Below are 17,841 nucleotides of genomic sequence, written 5' to 3'. Positions count from 1 at the left end.
GAACCGAATATTAACTCACACGAGGAAACAAAACAACCAACAAATCTTGTAAACGTTACTCGAAAGCGCCCATTAGAGACTTCAATGTCACTGGCGAGTCAATAACGACACATCTAAAAACAGCACTCCTTTCTTTTCTAACAATCTGCCACGCAACATTGTTGTATGTGACTGAAATACTGACATATCTACAACCATCTAACTAGAATATTATAGTTTTTTTCCTAATAAATAACATGTTTTCGTACAAAAGTTGATTTAGGTGTCATTAGCGACTTCAATGTCACTGCCTAGTCTAGTAGATATTATAACGACACATCTAAAAACAGCACTCCTTTCTTTTCTAACAATCTGCCACGCAACATTGTTGTATGTGACTGAAATACTGACATATCTACAACCATCTAACTAGAATATTATAGTTTTTTTCCTAATAAATAACATGTTTTCGTACAAAAGTTGATTTAGGTGTCATTAGCGACTTCAATGTCACTGCCTAGTCTAGTAGATATTATAACGACACATCTAAAAACAGCACTCCTTTCTTTTCTAACATTCACCCACGCAACATTGTTGTCTGTGACTGAAATACTGACATATCTACAACCATCTAACTAGAATATTATAGTTTTTTTCCTAATAAATAACATGTTTTCGTACAAAAGTTGATTTAGGTGTCATTAGCGACTTCAATGTCACTGCCTAGTCTAGTAGATATTATAACGACACATCTAAAAACAGCACTCCTTTCTTTTCTAACAATCTGCCACGCAACATTGTTGTATGTGACTGAAATACTGACATATCTACAACCATCTAACTAGAATATTATAGTTTTTTTCCTAATAAATAACATGTTTTCGTACAAAAGTTGATTTAGGTGTCATTAGCGACTTCAATGTCACTGCCTAGTCTAGTAGATATTATAACGACACATCTAAAAACAGCACTCCTTTCTTTTCTAACAATCTGCCACGCAACATTGTTGTATGTGACTGAAATACTGACATATCTACAACCATCTAACTAGAATATTATAGTTTTTTTCCTAATAAATAACATGTTTTCGTACAAAAGTTGATTTAGGTGTCATTAGCGACTTCAATGTCACTGCCTAGTCTAGTAGATATTATAACGACACATCTAAAAACAGCACTCCTTTCTTTTCTAACATTCACCCACGCAACATTGTTGTCTGTGACTGAAATACTGACATATCTACAACCATCTAACTAGAATATTATAGTTTTTTTCCTAATAAATAACATGTTTTCGTACAAAAGTTGATTTAGGTGTCATTAGCGACTTCAATGTCACTGCCTAGTCTAGTAGATATTATAACGACACATCTAAAAACAGCACTCCTTTCTTTTCTAACATTCACCCACGCAACATTGTTGTCTGTGACTGAAATACTGACATATCTACAACCATCTAACTAGAATATTATAGTTTTTTTCCTAATAAATAACATGTTTTCGTACAAAAGTTGATTTAGGTGTCATTAGCGACTTCAATGTCACTGCCTAGTCTAGTAGATATTATAACGACACATCTAAAAACAGCACTCCTTTCTTTTCTAACATTCACCCACGCAACATTGTTGTCTGTGACTGAAATACTGACATATCTACAACCATCTAACTAGAATATTATAGTTTTTTTCCTAATAAATAACATGTTTTCGTACAAAAGTTGATTTAGGTGTCATTAGCGACTTCAATGTCACTGCCTAGTCTAGTAGATATTATAACGACACATCTAAAACCATCTAACTAGAATATTATAGTTTTTTTCCTAATAAATAACATGTTTTCGTACAAAAGTTGATTTAGGTGTCATTAGCGACTTCAATGTCACTGCCTAGTCTAGTAGATATTATAACGACACATCTAAAAACAACGCTTTCTTTACTAACAAACACCCACGCTCACGCACACCCATTGCTCCGTTGCGACGTGATTGAAGGACAAACCAACAAACAAACACACTTTCGCATTTATATAAGGATAGTGCTTTGTAAAGAAATTAAACCTCCTAATTGAATGAAGTCGGTTAAAACACCACTATGTACTAACTCGGAATCCCTTAATCTTGTTTGCACTCACAACGTCATATTTTCTTCAGCATGTGCCTTAAACCTACTTACCGTATATTTAGAAAACACATTTTCACATTAACTTCAATCATCATCATCATCATCATCATGATCAACCCATCACCGGCTCACACACTACGGGTCTCCTACTCTCCTCTCAGAGTGAGAAGGGTTTTGGACATAGTCTACCACGCTGGCCATGTGCGGATTGGTAGACTTCACACAACTTTGAGAATATTATAGAAAACTCTCAGGCATGCAGGTTTCCTCACGATGTTTTCCTTCACCGTTAAAGCAAGTGATATTTAATTACAACGCACATAAGTCCGAAAAGTTAGAGGGATCGAACCCCCGACCTCCGATTAGAAGGCGGACGTCCTAACTACTAGGCTATCACAGCTTAACTTCAATACATATTCATATTACCAAAACTACAAAGAAAAACTTGTTGTCAATAACAAAAAGCTCCTTTTTATTATAAACGTCACCTTTTATCCATTTCTAAGTTTTCAAAGGACAATACTATTTCATGATCATGTTTTAAACAAAATTCCTTTCCTAAACGTAAATTGATTTCAGGTATATTATTTCCTCTACCCTAAGGTTGCCTGGAAGAGATCGCTATTTCAGCAATAAGGCCGCCTATTGTAGTTGCAAATATCTTTGTTATATTTCTATTGTTTTGGTATTGGTGTAAAATCCATACCTAATATTATAAATGCGAAAGTGTGTCTGTCTGTCTGTCTGTACGAATGTCTGTCTGCTAGCCTATCACGGCCTAACAGTTTAACGGATTTTGATGAAATTTGGTACATAGTTAGCTTACATCACGGGGAAAGCCAGAGGCTACTTTTGATGCCGAAAAATTAAAGAGTTCCCACGGGATTTTCAAAAACCTAAATCCGCGCGGACGAAGTCGCGGGCATTATCTAGTCTTTGTTATATTTCTATTGTTATTGTTTACAATAAAGAATATTTGACTTATACTTTACTTTACTTTATATCAGCTAGCTATCGTTATATCCTTAAAGGAAAAGGAAATTTCCTTTTCCTTAATTACACGTCACTTTTTTCAGGAACTAATATCCACTAGAAATGTACTAATATTCCAAACGACACATATTTTTCAGGATTTACTGAAAATCAATACGAAAAAAAAAAGTTCATTTTCGGAAGAAAACATTTTCCGAGTTCGCGTAAAACAGTTCTTTCGTCGCTCGCTATCGGTTATCTATCGTTATTTACAAACACGTCCGAGCTGCGAGGAACGCGGGAAGCAACTCGATAAGTTTCAGTAAACGCTGAAACTTTGCCGCACTACGCGCCCCCTCTATAGGGGAGGATTTGTTTATCATTGCATCGTGATTTATTAACTCGTTTAGTCACGTAAATGGCTGATTCTACATTAAACGAATTATCACATCAATGACTATCAATGAATCTCTGGAATACAATAAAAATCTTTATGGTGTAACTTTTCAGAATAAGTCAAGGTCAAATATGCAGGTAATTTTTCAGAATAAGTCAAGGCTCTAATATGTTGGTAACTTTTCAGAATAAGTCAAGGCTCTAATGTGTGGGTAACTTTTCAAAATAAGTCAAGGCTCTAATATGTAGGTAACTTTTCAGAATAAGTCAAGGCACTAATATATGGGTAACTTTTCAGAATATACAGTAAGTTACAATAAAACGGAATACTCGCTCAACTGTAACTAACTAACTAACTATACAACAAAGCAATGAGTGGACCGACATTCCTACTCTAAACTACTAAACGAACGCAAAATAACTTGCGAGGGCGCGTCATTCCCGCTTACAGAGCCAAATATAGGGTTGACACCCTTTCAAATGTTAACCATATAATATATGTTGGGGAAAATAATTGCATACGAAATACGACGTCCTTTTTCATTAGAATCTATTTGAATAGAACCTAGTCGTAAATTAAAAAGTTTAGTCCATAGACAATAAACTATTTTCAGTCAATAGCGCTTTCAGTCAATAGTGCAAAATAAAGATTTCCCCCAAATTAAAAAAAAAAAACTAAACGCACGTGCACAAAATAGCATGCATCATCTAGTTAAAAATATTTTACAAAACGATAAGGAGTATAACTTAAATTGTACAATTTGAAAAAAAAAATTATTGCAGGACATCTAAACTGACATATTTCTTCCAAGTTAGCCTGCTTTCTTATAGGCTACAGTCTACACCATCACGTAGCATCAGGTAAGATCCGAGACAAGAGGGAAACTTACAACTCATTCTTGAAGAAAGTTGACAGCCCTAACGAACAATTAAAAACCTATTTATAAGCATCGTATCGTGGTAATGAGAAAGCATTGGAAAATAAACCCCACGAAGCAAACAATAAGACCGATAATTCTATAAGGAGAACTCAATTTAGATGTATTTTGTAAGGAAAGCGGATTAGAGAGCAAAATATCATACACTAGATGAAGCCGTGACTTCGTCCGCGTGGATATATCCCGCCGGAACCATGGATTTTTACGGGATATAAAGTAGCCAATTTAAGGAATAATCTATGTTTACTCCAAATTTTACAAATCCGTCTAGTAGTTTATTAAACACACATACACATAGACACACACAAGGTGCGGTTCAATTCGGGTAAAACACAGTTTAACCGTCATGGCAGCCAGTGTAAAGGATGTACATAATATCCGTGGCCCTACCGCGGTTGTTTGACAGCTACAATGTCACGATCGCAATCATCTCTGATTGGTTAATGCTCGCTCACTATTGGCCACAATGCATTGTTGCAACAAGAATCGCACAAATTCAGCCAATCAGAACAATTGAGATTGTAATAATGATTGATGCAGGTTTTAGACAATCGCCCTACAGGTTCCAAAATTCGGGTAGTCCTTTTGGGTGCCTGAGCATGGTGTATCTAATATATGGTGTCTAATGGGCGCCATATTATTTTTCCAGATTTTTAATGTAATTTTTTAATGATTAGCAGCACTCGCAAAATTGGGTTTTTGACTACATCAAAAATAAATTATTTGTTAGTGTAAAACATAATACTCCGCGTTGCGCAGTCGTGTAAAAAGTTAAAAACACGTTTAAAACTCAAAAACTATCCACCTGTGCATGATCGGAATCTCTGAAAATTATTTAAAAAAAAAATTGATGGCGTTTTTACTTTCAATGTCTTTGTAAAAAGTGATCACTTACCTTGGAATGCGGCAGGCGTCAACGTGTGGTCCCACGGCGATTCATCTTCCATTTTACGAAAACTCCGTTCCACTGAAACAACGTTCATCATCATCATCAACCCACTGAGCACGGGTCTCGTCTCAGAATGAGAAGGGTTTAGGCTATAGTCCACCACGCTGTCCACGTGGATCGACAGACTTCACACACCGCCGAGAACACTATGGAAAATTCTCAGGCTTGCCTTCATTTGCATGCCTGTGAATTGCCAGATGGGTTCGAAACTAGTCGGGTTAACGTCCACTTAGCACGTGAGTAAAGCCGGGTGTGAGATATGTATGTATTATTTTTATGGGAGATAAAAATAAAAGACAGGAAAATTATCGACTTTTAAACACATTAGAACTGAAAGTAAATGCCATATAAAAACCGATCAAGGGATATGGGTTTATTAAAACTGCCATACAACTCTTAGGGTGAGATCTATAGAGCGCACTCTGACTTTGCTTAGACTTAAGACAGAGTTAAAACGAGACAGATGTATATTTCTCCCATAAATTTGTCTCGTTTTAACTCAATCTTAAGTCTGATTAAAGTCATTTAAGTGCGCTCTATTGATTTCAGCCTTAGCCTTCCATCTTACACTGCATCATCACTTACCACCAGGTGAGTCAAGATCTGAACAGTCATCAAGTAAAAAATAAACTTACTGTTGAGAAAGTTAGCGGTGCCCGATGACTTCCTCGATTTCTTGTCACTCGAGTCCAATCCTGCCAACAAAGAATCAATGCATGGAGTAACTTCATCATCAGCCTGTGGAAGTCCACTGTTGGACATAGGCCTTCCCTAAAGAGCGCCACCACACCCGGTCCTCAGCCTTCCTCATCCAGCCACTTCCCGCCAGCCTCTTTATATCGTCGGTCCATCGTGCTGGAGGGCGTCCCACACTACGCTTGCTTAAACGCGGTCTCCACTCAAGGACTTTCCGGCTCCAACGGCCATCGCCTCTACCACAGGCATGACCTGCCCACTGCCACTTCAGCTTGCTAATAGTTTGGGCTATGGAGTAACTTACAACGAACAAACTATAGTTCGCGACAAGTCGAGATGGCAATAGGGGTATGAGTCCCCGCAGACCCACGCTAGCGTTATCGTGCGGGGCGTCCCCACCCCGATTGCTATCTCGAACTGTCACACACGTACTATAGATGTCTTATTTTATAGTGGTGATGGTATTTTATTTTTCAATACGTGTATTGATTTTTTTAAAATTCAGATACAAGTTAGCCCTTGACTGCAATCTCACCTGGTGGTAAGTGATGATGCAGTCTAAGATGGAAGGGGGCTGACCTGGAAGGGGTATGACAAGTAAGGTAAAATAGGGATATGAAAATTGTTTAGTCCTCTCGAACGAAGTCGTGGGTATAAATTAGTTTTTCTTTTTTTTTATACAGATACAAGTTAGCCCTTGACTGCAATCTCACCTGGTGGTAAGTGATGATGCAGTCAAAGATGATAGCGGGCTAACCTGGAAGGGGTATGGCAGTTTTTATTAAACCCATACCCCTTTGGTTTCTACACGGCATCGTACCGGAACGCTAAATCTCTTGGCGGCACGGCTTTGCCGGTAGGGTGGTAACTAGCCACGGCCGAAGCCTCCCACCAGACCAGACCAGAAATTTAGAAATTATAAAATTCCAAACCCCTGCCAGGAATCGAACCCGGGACCTCCCACTATTAAGACCACAGCGCTCACCACTGCGCTAGGGAGGTCGTCAGTTCCTCAATATTTGGGATATCTAAATATATAAAAGGAAAGGGTGACTGACTGACTGACTGACTGACTGACTGATCTATCAACGCACAATTCAAACTACTGGACGGATCGGGCTGAAATTTGGCATGCAGATAGCTGTTATGACGTAGGCATCCGCTAAGAAAGGATTTTTGCAAATTCAACCCCTAACGGGGTGAAATAGGGGTTATAAATTTGTGTAGTCCACGCGGACGAAGTCGCGAGCATAAGCTAGTTATAATAATAATTCTTAGATATCTTCTAGATATAAACTCACCAATGGGCTGGTTGGGGTGTATCCTCTCCATGAACCTGGATATCCTGTTGTTGTGGTGCTCGCCGTCCAAGCAGCAGCCCTCGTCCACCGCGCGGGCGCAGTGCCGGTGGACTCGGAGCTTACAGTCTGACGAAAAAAAACCAATCAATACGTGTCGGACTTCCAGACGAAGAGTTCCGTACTTACAGTACCCATATTATAAATGTGAAAGTGTGTTTGTTTGTTGGTTTGTCCTTCAATCACGTCGCAACAGAGCAACGGATTGACGTGATTTTTTGCATGGGTATAGATAAAGACCTGGAGAGTGACATAGGCTTTTATCCCGGGTAATCAAACAGTTCCCACAGGATTTTTAAAAATGTAAATCCAAGCGCACGAAGTCGCGGGCATCAGCTAGTCGTACAATAAATAACCCTTTTTAATTTTTTTGGTGATATGACCACAAATTCACGAATTTCGGATTTTTCCCTTTTCCTTGTGCTATGAGACAATCCATCAGCCTGTTTGCGTCCACAGCTGGACATAGGCCGTTCCAAGAGCGCGCCAAATTGGCGCTGCTCATTAGAAGTAGGGCCCATGCTGACCACGCTGGGCAGGCGGGGTGGTCAGCGCAGGGCTGGAGGCTATTTCGCACCAGTGACGCTGCTGCCCGTCTCTGGTCTGTATTATTTAAAGCCAAGCCATATGTAATGGTTATCCCGCCATTCTTCGGTCGTCATATCCTCGTCCGCTGATTCGCAGGGGGCACCACGTGCAGGTGAGGTTGACATTTGGGGTGCTAAGATGTTAGCGCACCCCCTTACCCCCTATGAGCTATGAGAGAGCTACCTACCAAATTTCATGATTCTAGATCAACGGGAAGTACCCCATAGATGAACTCCAACGAGGTCGCAGTGGTGGCAGTGGTGCACTGACGTCAGCGCTTGCAGCTGCAGGTGGTGGCCGCAGACCACGATCTGAAACAATTATATATACCTGCGCAAACATAGGCCTGCGGCGCTAACCCCTCTATAACGAGGTCGCAGTGGTGGCAGTGGTTCACTGACGTCAGCGCTTGCAGCTGCAGGTGGTGGCCGCGGACCACGAACTGAAACAATTATATATACCTGCGCAAACATAGGCCTGCGGCGCTAACCCCTCTATAACGAGGTCGCAGTGGTGGCAGTGGTTCACTGACGTCAGCGCTTGCAGCTGCAGGTGGTGGCCGCGGACCACGAACTGAAACAATTATATATACCTGCGCAAACATAGGCCTGCGGCGCTAACCCCTCTATAACGAGGTCGCAGTGGTGGCAGTGGTTCACTGACGTCAGCGCTTGCAGCTGCAGGTGGTGGCCGCGGACCACGAACTGAAACAATTATATATACCTGCGCAAACATAGGCCTGCGGCGCTAACCCCTCTATAACGAGGTCGCAGTGGTGGCAGTGGTTCACTGACGTCAGCGCTTGCAGCTGCAGGTGGTGGCCGCGGACCACGAACTGAAACAACGGACGAAACAGATCAATAACATAAAAATTCAAAAAAACCCTGTCTAGTGCGGGTCGGACTCAAACACGTAGGGTTCCGTACCATCGTACAAGAAATAACACTTTTTGATTTTCACTTTGGCAATTTTTGACATTTTTAATATTTGTTGTTATAGCGGCAATAGATATACACATTACACAGATATACACACAATTTCAACTTTCTATAGCTGAGACCACAACACTGCGATGCGACGTCGCACAATCCACTGTGCCCGATGCGGTGCCGCACCGTACAAACTTGCGATGCGACGACGTATTACCGTTCAGTCGGTGTCTACACCTCTCTGTGTGCCATTCTGTGCTGTGTGTTTTTCTTGATGCGTCTTAATGCAAGTAGAAGTATGATACGTGTTGTGCTGTCCACGGCTTACTAGAAATTGGTAATTAGAGTTTTCTCGTACGATGCCATAAACGATGAAAGTTTTGCATTGCGTCAACGCAACGCGTGATGCGATGTCGCACCGCAGAGTTGTGGCCTCGCTCTACCTTTAACGGTTCACGAGATACAGCCCGCTGATAGACAGACGGACGGACGACAGCGGGAGCTTAGTAATAAGGTCCCGTTAGCACCCTTCGGGTACGGATCCCTGAAAACGATTGATGGTTTATTAATGAAGTAAACTTACCGGCTGGGGATTTTGCTTAGCAATCTGCTTAAGGCGTTGCTTGTACGGCTTGTCGCGTTGTAGAAACGAGGCGCGAGCGCCGCCCGCTGCCGCCGCTACCGATGACGGCCTGAGAACAACGCGCACAATAAGGAAAGAAAAGAAAAGAAAGAAAAGACTTAAAAATTTACCAAGTTACACATCACATCTTATAACTAAGAGCTGGTTATTCCGGCGCTTCTTCCACCTGAGCATAAGCCCAACGCGCTTCAAGCAAAAAAAGAGCCGGAACAAACTGTCATGTGCGGCACAACCCGAAAAAGGATCCCAGCTCAGCAAGGAAAGGAAAGTTTTTTTTAAAATTCAGATACAAGTTGGCTCTTGACTGCAATCTCACCTGGTGTTAAGTGATGATGCAGTTTAAGATGGAAGCAGGCTAACCTGGAGGGGGTATGGCAGTTTTTATTACGCCCATCCCGAATTGGGGTTCCTACTGAAAACCAGCGCTGTATGTTTTTGCACACACGTGCAAGACATATACCATTTAAATGCTGAGTTGGGACCTTTTTTTCGGGTTGTGTGACAAATGACATAGTTTATTCCGGCGCTCCTTCTACTTGAGGTCTTTTGACTTTACTGCTCAAGTATTAGAGGCGCCGGGATAACCTGACTCGTAGATTTAACTGGTAATGTGTGGCACAGCTTTAAAAATAAACGTTTTTCCTTCTTTCTTTCTTTCCATGCCCCTTTGGTTTCTAGACGAACTCTCTTCGCCGTTGTTCCCACTAGATTACAAAATGGTTACTCAAGGGGTGCACCAACAAATTCCTGAAAGGCCGCCAACGCAGTGACGGTTCCTTTGATGCTGCAAATGTTCATGGGCGGCGGTAATCACTTAACATCAGGTGACCCACCTGGGCTTGTGCTCGCTATTTTTATTTTATTTTTAAATGTCGGTATATCTAATATCTTACTTCTTTTTCTTCTTTGTACTAGGAGATTGCCACCATTTTCTTCTGATTTCCTTCGCGTCTAATTCACTTATTTCATATAAATTAACGTTTACCATCATTGTACTTCACTACACTACACTTAAAAAGTTTAAACTATAGGTATTCAGCACATACGTGATACATGTATGAATTCTGTATGTTATTTCCTTAATTTTAGAAACTATATTGATAAATGACTCAATAGGAAAATCACTAACTTATAACCGAGATGAGTTATTAATAAAGTTAATTTAAACTGAAGTTTATTTCATTTGGATAAAAAGCACAATGCCTAGACCAAAGCAGAATTGTTAGTTCTGAGTTTCAGCTTTGGACTGAGAATTTAGGCACTACGATGATGGACTTTGTAAAACTCGCCAGGCAGATGACGAAGTTTTGGATTTGGACAAAGTTTTGTCGGCAGTCCTTAGGACTGACTAGGCCAATCGTGGTTCGCCGCCGTTTCGGCTTTGGACCCATTCCATCTATTTATCCATATTAAATTATAAATGTGAAAGTGCGTCTGTTTGTCGGTTACATTTTCATAACTTATTCGTCTACTCGATTTTGACGAAAGTTACAGAGATAGCCTGCATCCAAAGAATACAACAATATATCTCAGAGACGGACATAGGCTATTTTTTATCCCGGAAAATCAAAGAGCTCCTACAGAATGTTGAAAAACTTCAATACACGCGGACGAGGTCGCGGGCACGATATTTAGTTGAAATATGAAATATTGATTGATAAGTGGGAACTATTGACTCAGATGTAAGCTCTTCACAGAACTCAAAATCAGAATAGGTACTTAAACTCTAATTAGGTATCAATAAACTTTCAAACACGCTCAAAAAACACTTAGCAGGGTTACTAAAGTACACTAAAAGATCAGTCCAATACCGGTTCGCTATTAAGGGCCGGTTGTTTCAAACCATTGGTCTTCGTAAGATACGTTCGTTAAAATTTAACAGACGTAGACGAACTTTACCATCTGTTAATTTAAGTGCGTTGCTTCATTGTACAAAAAACTGTTCGTAGGTAATTGTTATTTTGGTTGCGAAACTAACCCTAAAAATTAACTTACTTCTCCGTATCCTTTTTTTATTTCATTTTAAGTATATTAAATTTTATACATAGTTATTAATATTACTACTTCGCATTTTAAACACTTTTTCTTTCTTACAAATTATCTTTCATCTTCAAAAAAACTACCATTAAAAGCATTGAATTAAATTGATTCCATTATAATTTGTTAATAAAATATTCCGTTTGTCGGAAGTATGAAGTTACGAACTGATTTGACGATCACCAATGGCTCCAGCACTGGTTAACGTAAACGTAACTTTTTAACGAACGTTAGCGCTAATAGATGCTGAATCAACGCTTTTTCTTTACTTACGTTCGTTAGCGCCATATTTAAAGGTTACGTGTCCGTCAAAATTTGTTGAAACAACCGGCCCTAAGTTTACTACGACAAAATCAAACAATCGATTACTTTCACATAAAATCGACACTTTTAAACACTAAATGCACGAAAAAACAACACGAATCCTTATTTTTTTTGTTCTAAATATACGTTTTTTTGGTTTTGCTACCACCACACTGTCACACGATCGTGAACCGTTTTACCAAACTGACAAACAACGGTCAAGTTCTAACCACAATAAACATAATTTTATTCTTACCCACAATTATTATATTTTATATCAACTGTAACCAACTGACGCTTGATCGAGTTATGATTCACGGCCAACTATTCGAGATAATGCAAACAATTATTGCATTGTATTGTTAATTTATTATTAGTTTAACTGTTTCAAACTTCCGTGCAAATAAAGGATTTGTTGTTCTAATCTGTACAAATAATGTAGTACCTATTGATGTGCATGTTTGTGATTTCGAAATAACTGTCCTTTTTCAAGCATTTTATAATAATTTTGCTAATTTTGGTTATTTTAAGTACCTACCTACAACCACTATGTATGGGAAGGCAGGAATCCCCTACGGGATGTCCTAGTTTAGGAGCTAAGATAGTTTAGAAATTATATGTAACCAACTAGCTTATTCCCGCGACTTTGTCCGCGTGGACTACACAAATTTCAAATCCCTGTTTCACCCCCTTAGAGGTTGAATTTTCGAAAATCCTTTCTCAACGGATGTCTACGTCATAATAGCATATCTGCCTGGAAACTTTCAGCCAGATCCGTACAGTAGTTTGAGCTTGTGCGTTGATAGATCAGTCAGTCAGTCACCTTTTACTTTTATATATTTAGACTAGCTTATTCCCGCGACTTCGTCCGCGTGGACTACACAAAATTCAAACCCCTATTTTATCCCCTAACCCCCTAATTTTCAAAAATCTTTTCTTGCGATGTCTACGTCATAATAGCTATGAGCATGCCAAATTTCAGCCCGATCCCTCCAGTAGTTTGAGCTGTTGGATCAATCAGTCAGTCAGTCAGTCACCTTTTCTTTTTATATATGTACTAGATGATACCCGCGACTTCATCCGCGTGGATTTAGGTTTTTGAAAATCCTGTGGGAACTCTTAAATTTTCCGGGATAAAGTGTAGCCCCAGGATGCAAACTATCTCTGTACCAAATTTCGTTAAAATCGGTTTTTTTACACAACAATAGAGATAGCGAGCAAACGACCAGGCGGGTCACCTGAAGTTAAGTGATTACCGCTGCCCATGAACATTTGCAGCACCAGCGTTGCCGGCCAAAATGTTGAACGGTTGAGCCGTGAAAAGCTAGCAGATAGACAGACAGACAGACAAACACACTTTCGCATTTATAATATTATAATTAAGTATGGATTAAGATTATTATTGTTCAATAAATATTTGTAGGCACTGTAATGAGGTTCCTGTTGGTTGGACTAGTTGATGTTGTAATAGTTAGATTAGATGGTTGGTCTGGAACGGTATGGGGATGGAGGAGCCGGTGAAGGTAGGGACCTAGGTAGTGTTAGTAAGTGTTGTCTATACTCATAGTAGACGTTGGTGTCACGACTCATAGTTAGTGAGGGTTGCTATTGTTATCGTCGAGGGTAGTTTGTGTTGTCTCTCGTAGTGTGCGAGAATATTATCAGTGCGCCCACGAAGGCCAGGTTAATCTAAAGGTTGTAATCCTGACGTATCCGGTTAACCATTACCTAAGGTTACTTTTAGTGATTTAGTCTTCAATTTCAATCATAATCACATCCTTCTGGTGGTGAAGAGCCTACATATTCATTCATTCATTTATTCATTCATTAAAGGGGTCCCGAGACGGCTAAGCGGACGTAGTTCGACGTTCCTAGTCGGGTTTTAGTTTTCAACTTGTTATCTTATTAAGTCTCAAATGCACGCTAACAAAGTCATCATCTTAAACGATGGCCCACTACTTAGAAAGGATCCCGAAGATCTTAGGAAATTGTCCACCACGTTGGCCAAGTCTCACCGATCCGGCGGATTGGCTTCACACACCTTTGAGAACATTATGGAGAACTCGCGACCTGCAGGTTTTCTCACGTGTTTTCCTTCACCGTTAAAGCAAGTTAATTAATGATATTTTAATTACTTAAAAAGCTCCAAAAAGTCAGAGGTGCGTGCCCGGCATCGAACCCTCGACCTCCGATCAGGAGGCGGACGTCTTCACCACTGGACTATGTATGTAGTCCGACTAGCTTATGCTCGCGACTTCATCCGCGTGGACTTTACAAATTTCAAACCCCTATTTCACCACCTTAGGGGTTGAATTTTCAAAAATCCTTTCTTAGTGTATGCTTACGTCATAATAGCTATCTGCATGCCAAAATTCAGCCCGATCTGACCAGTAGTTTGAGCTGTGCGTTGATAAATCAGTCAGTTCAGTCAGTCAGTTAGTCAGTCAGTCACCTTTTCCTTTTATATATTTAGACTATGGTATTTCACTCACCGGCAATGCAAACACAGGGCAGCGGCCACCAACGCAGCCACCAGAGCATTATGAGCCTCTGGTGAGGAGGCGCCTCCGCAGCCCCCACACCCTGAGCTGGCCACGGCACTGAGGCGCTGGCACATCAGACGTTCCACCACCACCAGTTCCTGGGGAAGAATAGGTTACTTGAAGTTTATAGAACTTTACATTTTAGTCAAGCGCGCTCCACCTTAGTGCTAGTCTATGATAAAAAAAGTGCATGTCAGGGAAAATGCTGACAGTAAGTAGGTTTACACGTACAAACAAAATCACTACCGAAATTATAAATGCGAAAATGTGTTTGTTTGTTCGTTTGTCCTTCAATCATACCTTCAACGGAACAACGGATTGACTTTATTTTTTGCATGGATATAGATAAAGACTAGGGAGTTAGAAAGAAAGAAAACTTGTTTATTCATCTTGTGCCTAAGGTATAAACAAACTTAAAATTAATGGTAGTAATGAAAAATACTGAATAATTAAATTAATTTAAAATGATTTCTTGCACCCACTTGGCACAGGATGAAATGGCTCAGCATTAATGCTGCAGGTTTTAAAAAATTAAACCTGAGCGCTGATATTCTGCCGGGACCAAAAAGTAGCATAGGTTACTTTTCATCTCATAAAATAAAAGGTTCCCATATGTATTTGAAGGACCAACCCATGCGGACATTAATTCCTCGCTACGCCAGGACACTCGCGCCAAATAACAACTTGAATGGGTGTAAGTGGGTGTTAAATGGGTGCAAAATTGAAAAAGGTGATTTACCTGCGCCTTATCCACGTCACATCTCTCCAGCACAGCATCCTCGGGTCCATACAATGTGCCAAGCCCCACTTGTCTTTTAACTTGGAATTCACTGAGTTGCCTCGCAAGTTCGTCTTTGGCCTGCCGTCGAGCTTTCCGAAACACGTTCCGTAATAGTTCTTCTTTGTCGTATTCTGTGACAGACAAACGAGATGACAAACTTAAGGTGGAAGACGCGGAATTTGGTTTTTCGCAATTTGTAAATTAATACGACAAAGTAGGCTTATGGCATTCAAATTTCGCCCCTAGCAATATCATCTTCACAGGCTTATATAAAAATCTTTACTTGAAAGCTTGAAAGTGTCCAGTTTAAGAAATTACTCAAAATAATGAGTTTGACGTGAGCTACTCACAAATTAGTACTACTGGACGGATCGGGCTAAAATTTAGCATGCAGATAGGTAGCTATTATGACGTACGGCATTCGCCAAGAAAGGATTTTTGAAAATTCAGTAAAAATTGGGATTTGAAATTTGTGTAGTCCACGCGGACAAAGTCGCGAGCATAAATTTAAATATATATCTAATATATTTAAAGATTCTGTTTGAACTGTAGTCAGTCAGTTCTTTCTAATTATTTATATAAATAAAATAAAAGACTCACCATTAACTAAAACATGTTCGATTTCATTCGCCATGTTTTCATCCACACCATTTAATTGTAATACCTAAAACAAAAGTACTTCCCATCACATATTATAAATCTATACTAATATTATAAAGAGGTAAAGTTTGTAAGTTTGTTTATAGGGGCTAATCTCTTCGAGAGCATAGTTTCGTTTGTGATTGGTTGGTGACTCTGGTTAACGCCCACTAAGATTTTCGTCTCTGTCATTCGTATGGGACGTAACAGAGAGCCCTATACTAGCTTCTTTCCGTGGATATAGTATAATACAGTGCGACAAGGCTCTCTTGGCACTTGAATGACATTGACAGGGGGGCGCTGTTGGAGAACAAAGGCTTAGAATATTCAAACAAGAACAAAGGGGACACTTGACGGCAACGTTAGTTCCGATTTTCGCCACGAGCTAAGATCCTCCTCCGAGTCAATGTACTGACTTTACAGAGTACTTGATTTGATTTGATTTATTTATTCATTTGCTTTCATGGTTACTTGAAGCCCCGTTAGGGCATTGCAAAGTTAGGTACATTAACAATACATACATGCTAAATATATAATTATTATACAATTACATACAAACTACGTGTTACATTATTTTATAATAGATTTTATCAGGTAATTATATAGGGCATTCATTTTGAATCGAAATTATTTTTATATTAAGTTTGTTATAATGTCAATTAGTTTCTTCTTTGTTAATAATTTAGTAATATTAAGTAGGTACAAGTATGTTAATATAAAATAGTTTCGATTTTCAGTAAGAAATGTCATATTAAACTTAAATTAACAGGTTATAGTAAGTACAACATAGTAGTACCTACTTTGTTTTTGCTTGAGTATGGCGGACCGCACATTTAACTTTTCGGAGTTTTAAACATTTTTATTTGCTTTAACGGTGATGTAAAACATCGTGAGGAAACCTGCATGCCTGAGAGTTCTCCATAATATTGTCAAAGATGTATGAAGTCTGCCAATCCGCACTTGGCAACGTGGTAGATTACGGGCAAACCCATCTCATTCTGTTTCAGTTTCTGGTCTGATGATGGAGTCAGGCGCTCACAAACTCACCGCATTGGGCATAAGGAAGGTGGATTGTATCTCGTATGCCCAGCGCCTTAGAGTGTGAGTGGTGACGCCCGCCGCCGAGCGGTACGAATCCGTTAGTACTAGCAGCAGACTTGCGCACGCGCACCTACAAACAGACACACACAGATATCTAAACAATTCTAAATATATCTAAATAATAAGCACACTCTGACTCAACTTAGACTTAAGACGGAGTTAAAACGAGGCAGAGCTATATCTCTCACATAAACCTGTCTCGTTTTAACTCAATCTTAAGTCTGAGCAAAGTCTGGTGGGAGGCTTCGGCCGTGGCTAGTTACCACCCTACCGGCAAAGCCGTGCCGCCAAGCGATTTAGCGTTCCGGTACGATGCCGTGTAGAAACCAAAGGGGTATGGGTTTAATAAAAACTGCATTCCAGGTTAGCCACGCTATCATCTTAGACTGCATCATCACTTACCACCATGTGAGATTGCAGTCAAGGGCTAACTTGTATCTGAATAAAATAAAATAAATAAAATAAGTCAAAGTGCGCTCTATAGATGTCAGCCTAAGTGAGCCTAGCCTGCTACAACCAAAACAAATCAAATTACCTCCTTTCTCCCAACAACCAGTTGATGAGCACAGCAGTTCTCGCTTTGGACTCTCGAACTGAACGAAGATTCGAGAATAACCCAGAATATGTGGAGTTGTCCTGTAAACAATACATTCTGTATTCGGTACTGATTCTGAGCGCAATTTTTTTTTAAAGAGTATATTAACCATAATAATCATGAGTATGTTTCCCTTGGTAAGCTGTGGTAGCCTAGTGGTTAGGACGTCCGCCTTCCAATCGGAGGTCGGGGGTTCGATCCCGGGCACGCACCTCTGACTTTTCGGAGTTATGTGCGTTTTTAAGTAATTAAAATACAATATCACTTGCTTTAAC

The 17,841-nt window shown here is 39.9% G+C and overlaps 1 protein-coding gene and 1 long non-coding RNA gene across 2 annotated transcripts in view; one reads left to right on the top strand and one right to left on the bottom strand.

Annotated features, from left to right (window-relative positions):
* LOC138404084 (uncharacterized) overlaps nt 1-17,841 on the top strand; it is a 304,112-nt gene that overhangs the window by 110,746 nt on the left and 175,525 nt on the right. The gene's annotated exons all lie outside the window — the stretch shown is intronic.
* RhoGEF2 (Rho guanine nucleotide exchange factor 2) overlaps nt 1-17,841 on the bottom strand; it is a 213,642-nt gene that overhangs the window by 135,394 nt on the left and 60,407 nt on the right. The window contains exons 11-20 of the mRNA XM_069507274.1: nt 17,507-17,607; nt 16,918-17,041; nt 15,832-15,895; nt 15,190-15,362; nt 14,400-14,548; nt 9,508-9,616; nt 8,719-8,830; nt 7,351-7,476; nt 5,989-6,048; nt 5,300-5,371 (exon numbers count right to left, since the gene is read on the bottom strand). Coding sequence (XP_069363375.1) covers nt 5,300-5,371; nt 5,989-6,048; nt 7,351-7,476; nt 8,719-8,830; nt 9,508-9,616; nt 14,400-14,548; nt 15,190-15,362; nt 15,832-15,895; nt 16,918-17,041; nt 17,507-17,607 — 1,090 coding nt within the window. The remainder of the gene's footprint in view (nt 1-5,299; nt 5,372-5,988; nt 6,049-7,350; nt 7,477-8,718; nt 8,831-9,507; nt 9,617-14,399; nt 14,549-15,189; nt 15,363-15,831; nt 15,896-16,917; nt 17,042-17,506; nt 17,608-17,841) is intronic.

This window comes from Maniola hyperantus, chromosome 25 (genome assembly GCF_902806685.2).
Source record: "Maniola hyperantus chromosome 25, iAphHyp1.2, whole genome shotgun sequence".
Classification (NCBI taxonomy): Eukaryota; Metazoa; Arthropoda; class Insecta; order Lepidoptera; family Nymphalidae; genus Maniola; species Maniola hyperantus.
This window is presented reverse-complemented; position numbering and strand designations above follow the sequence as displayed.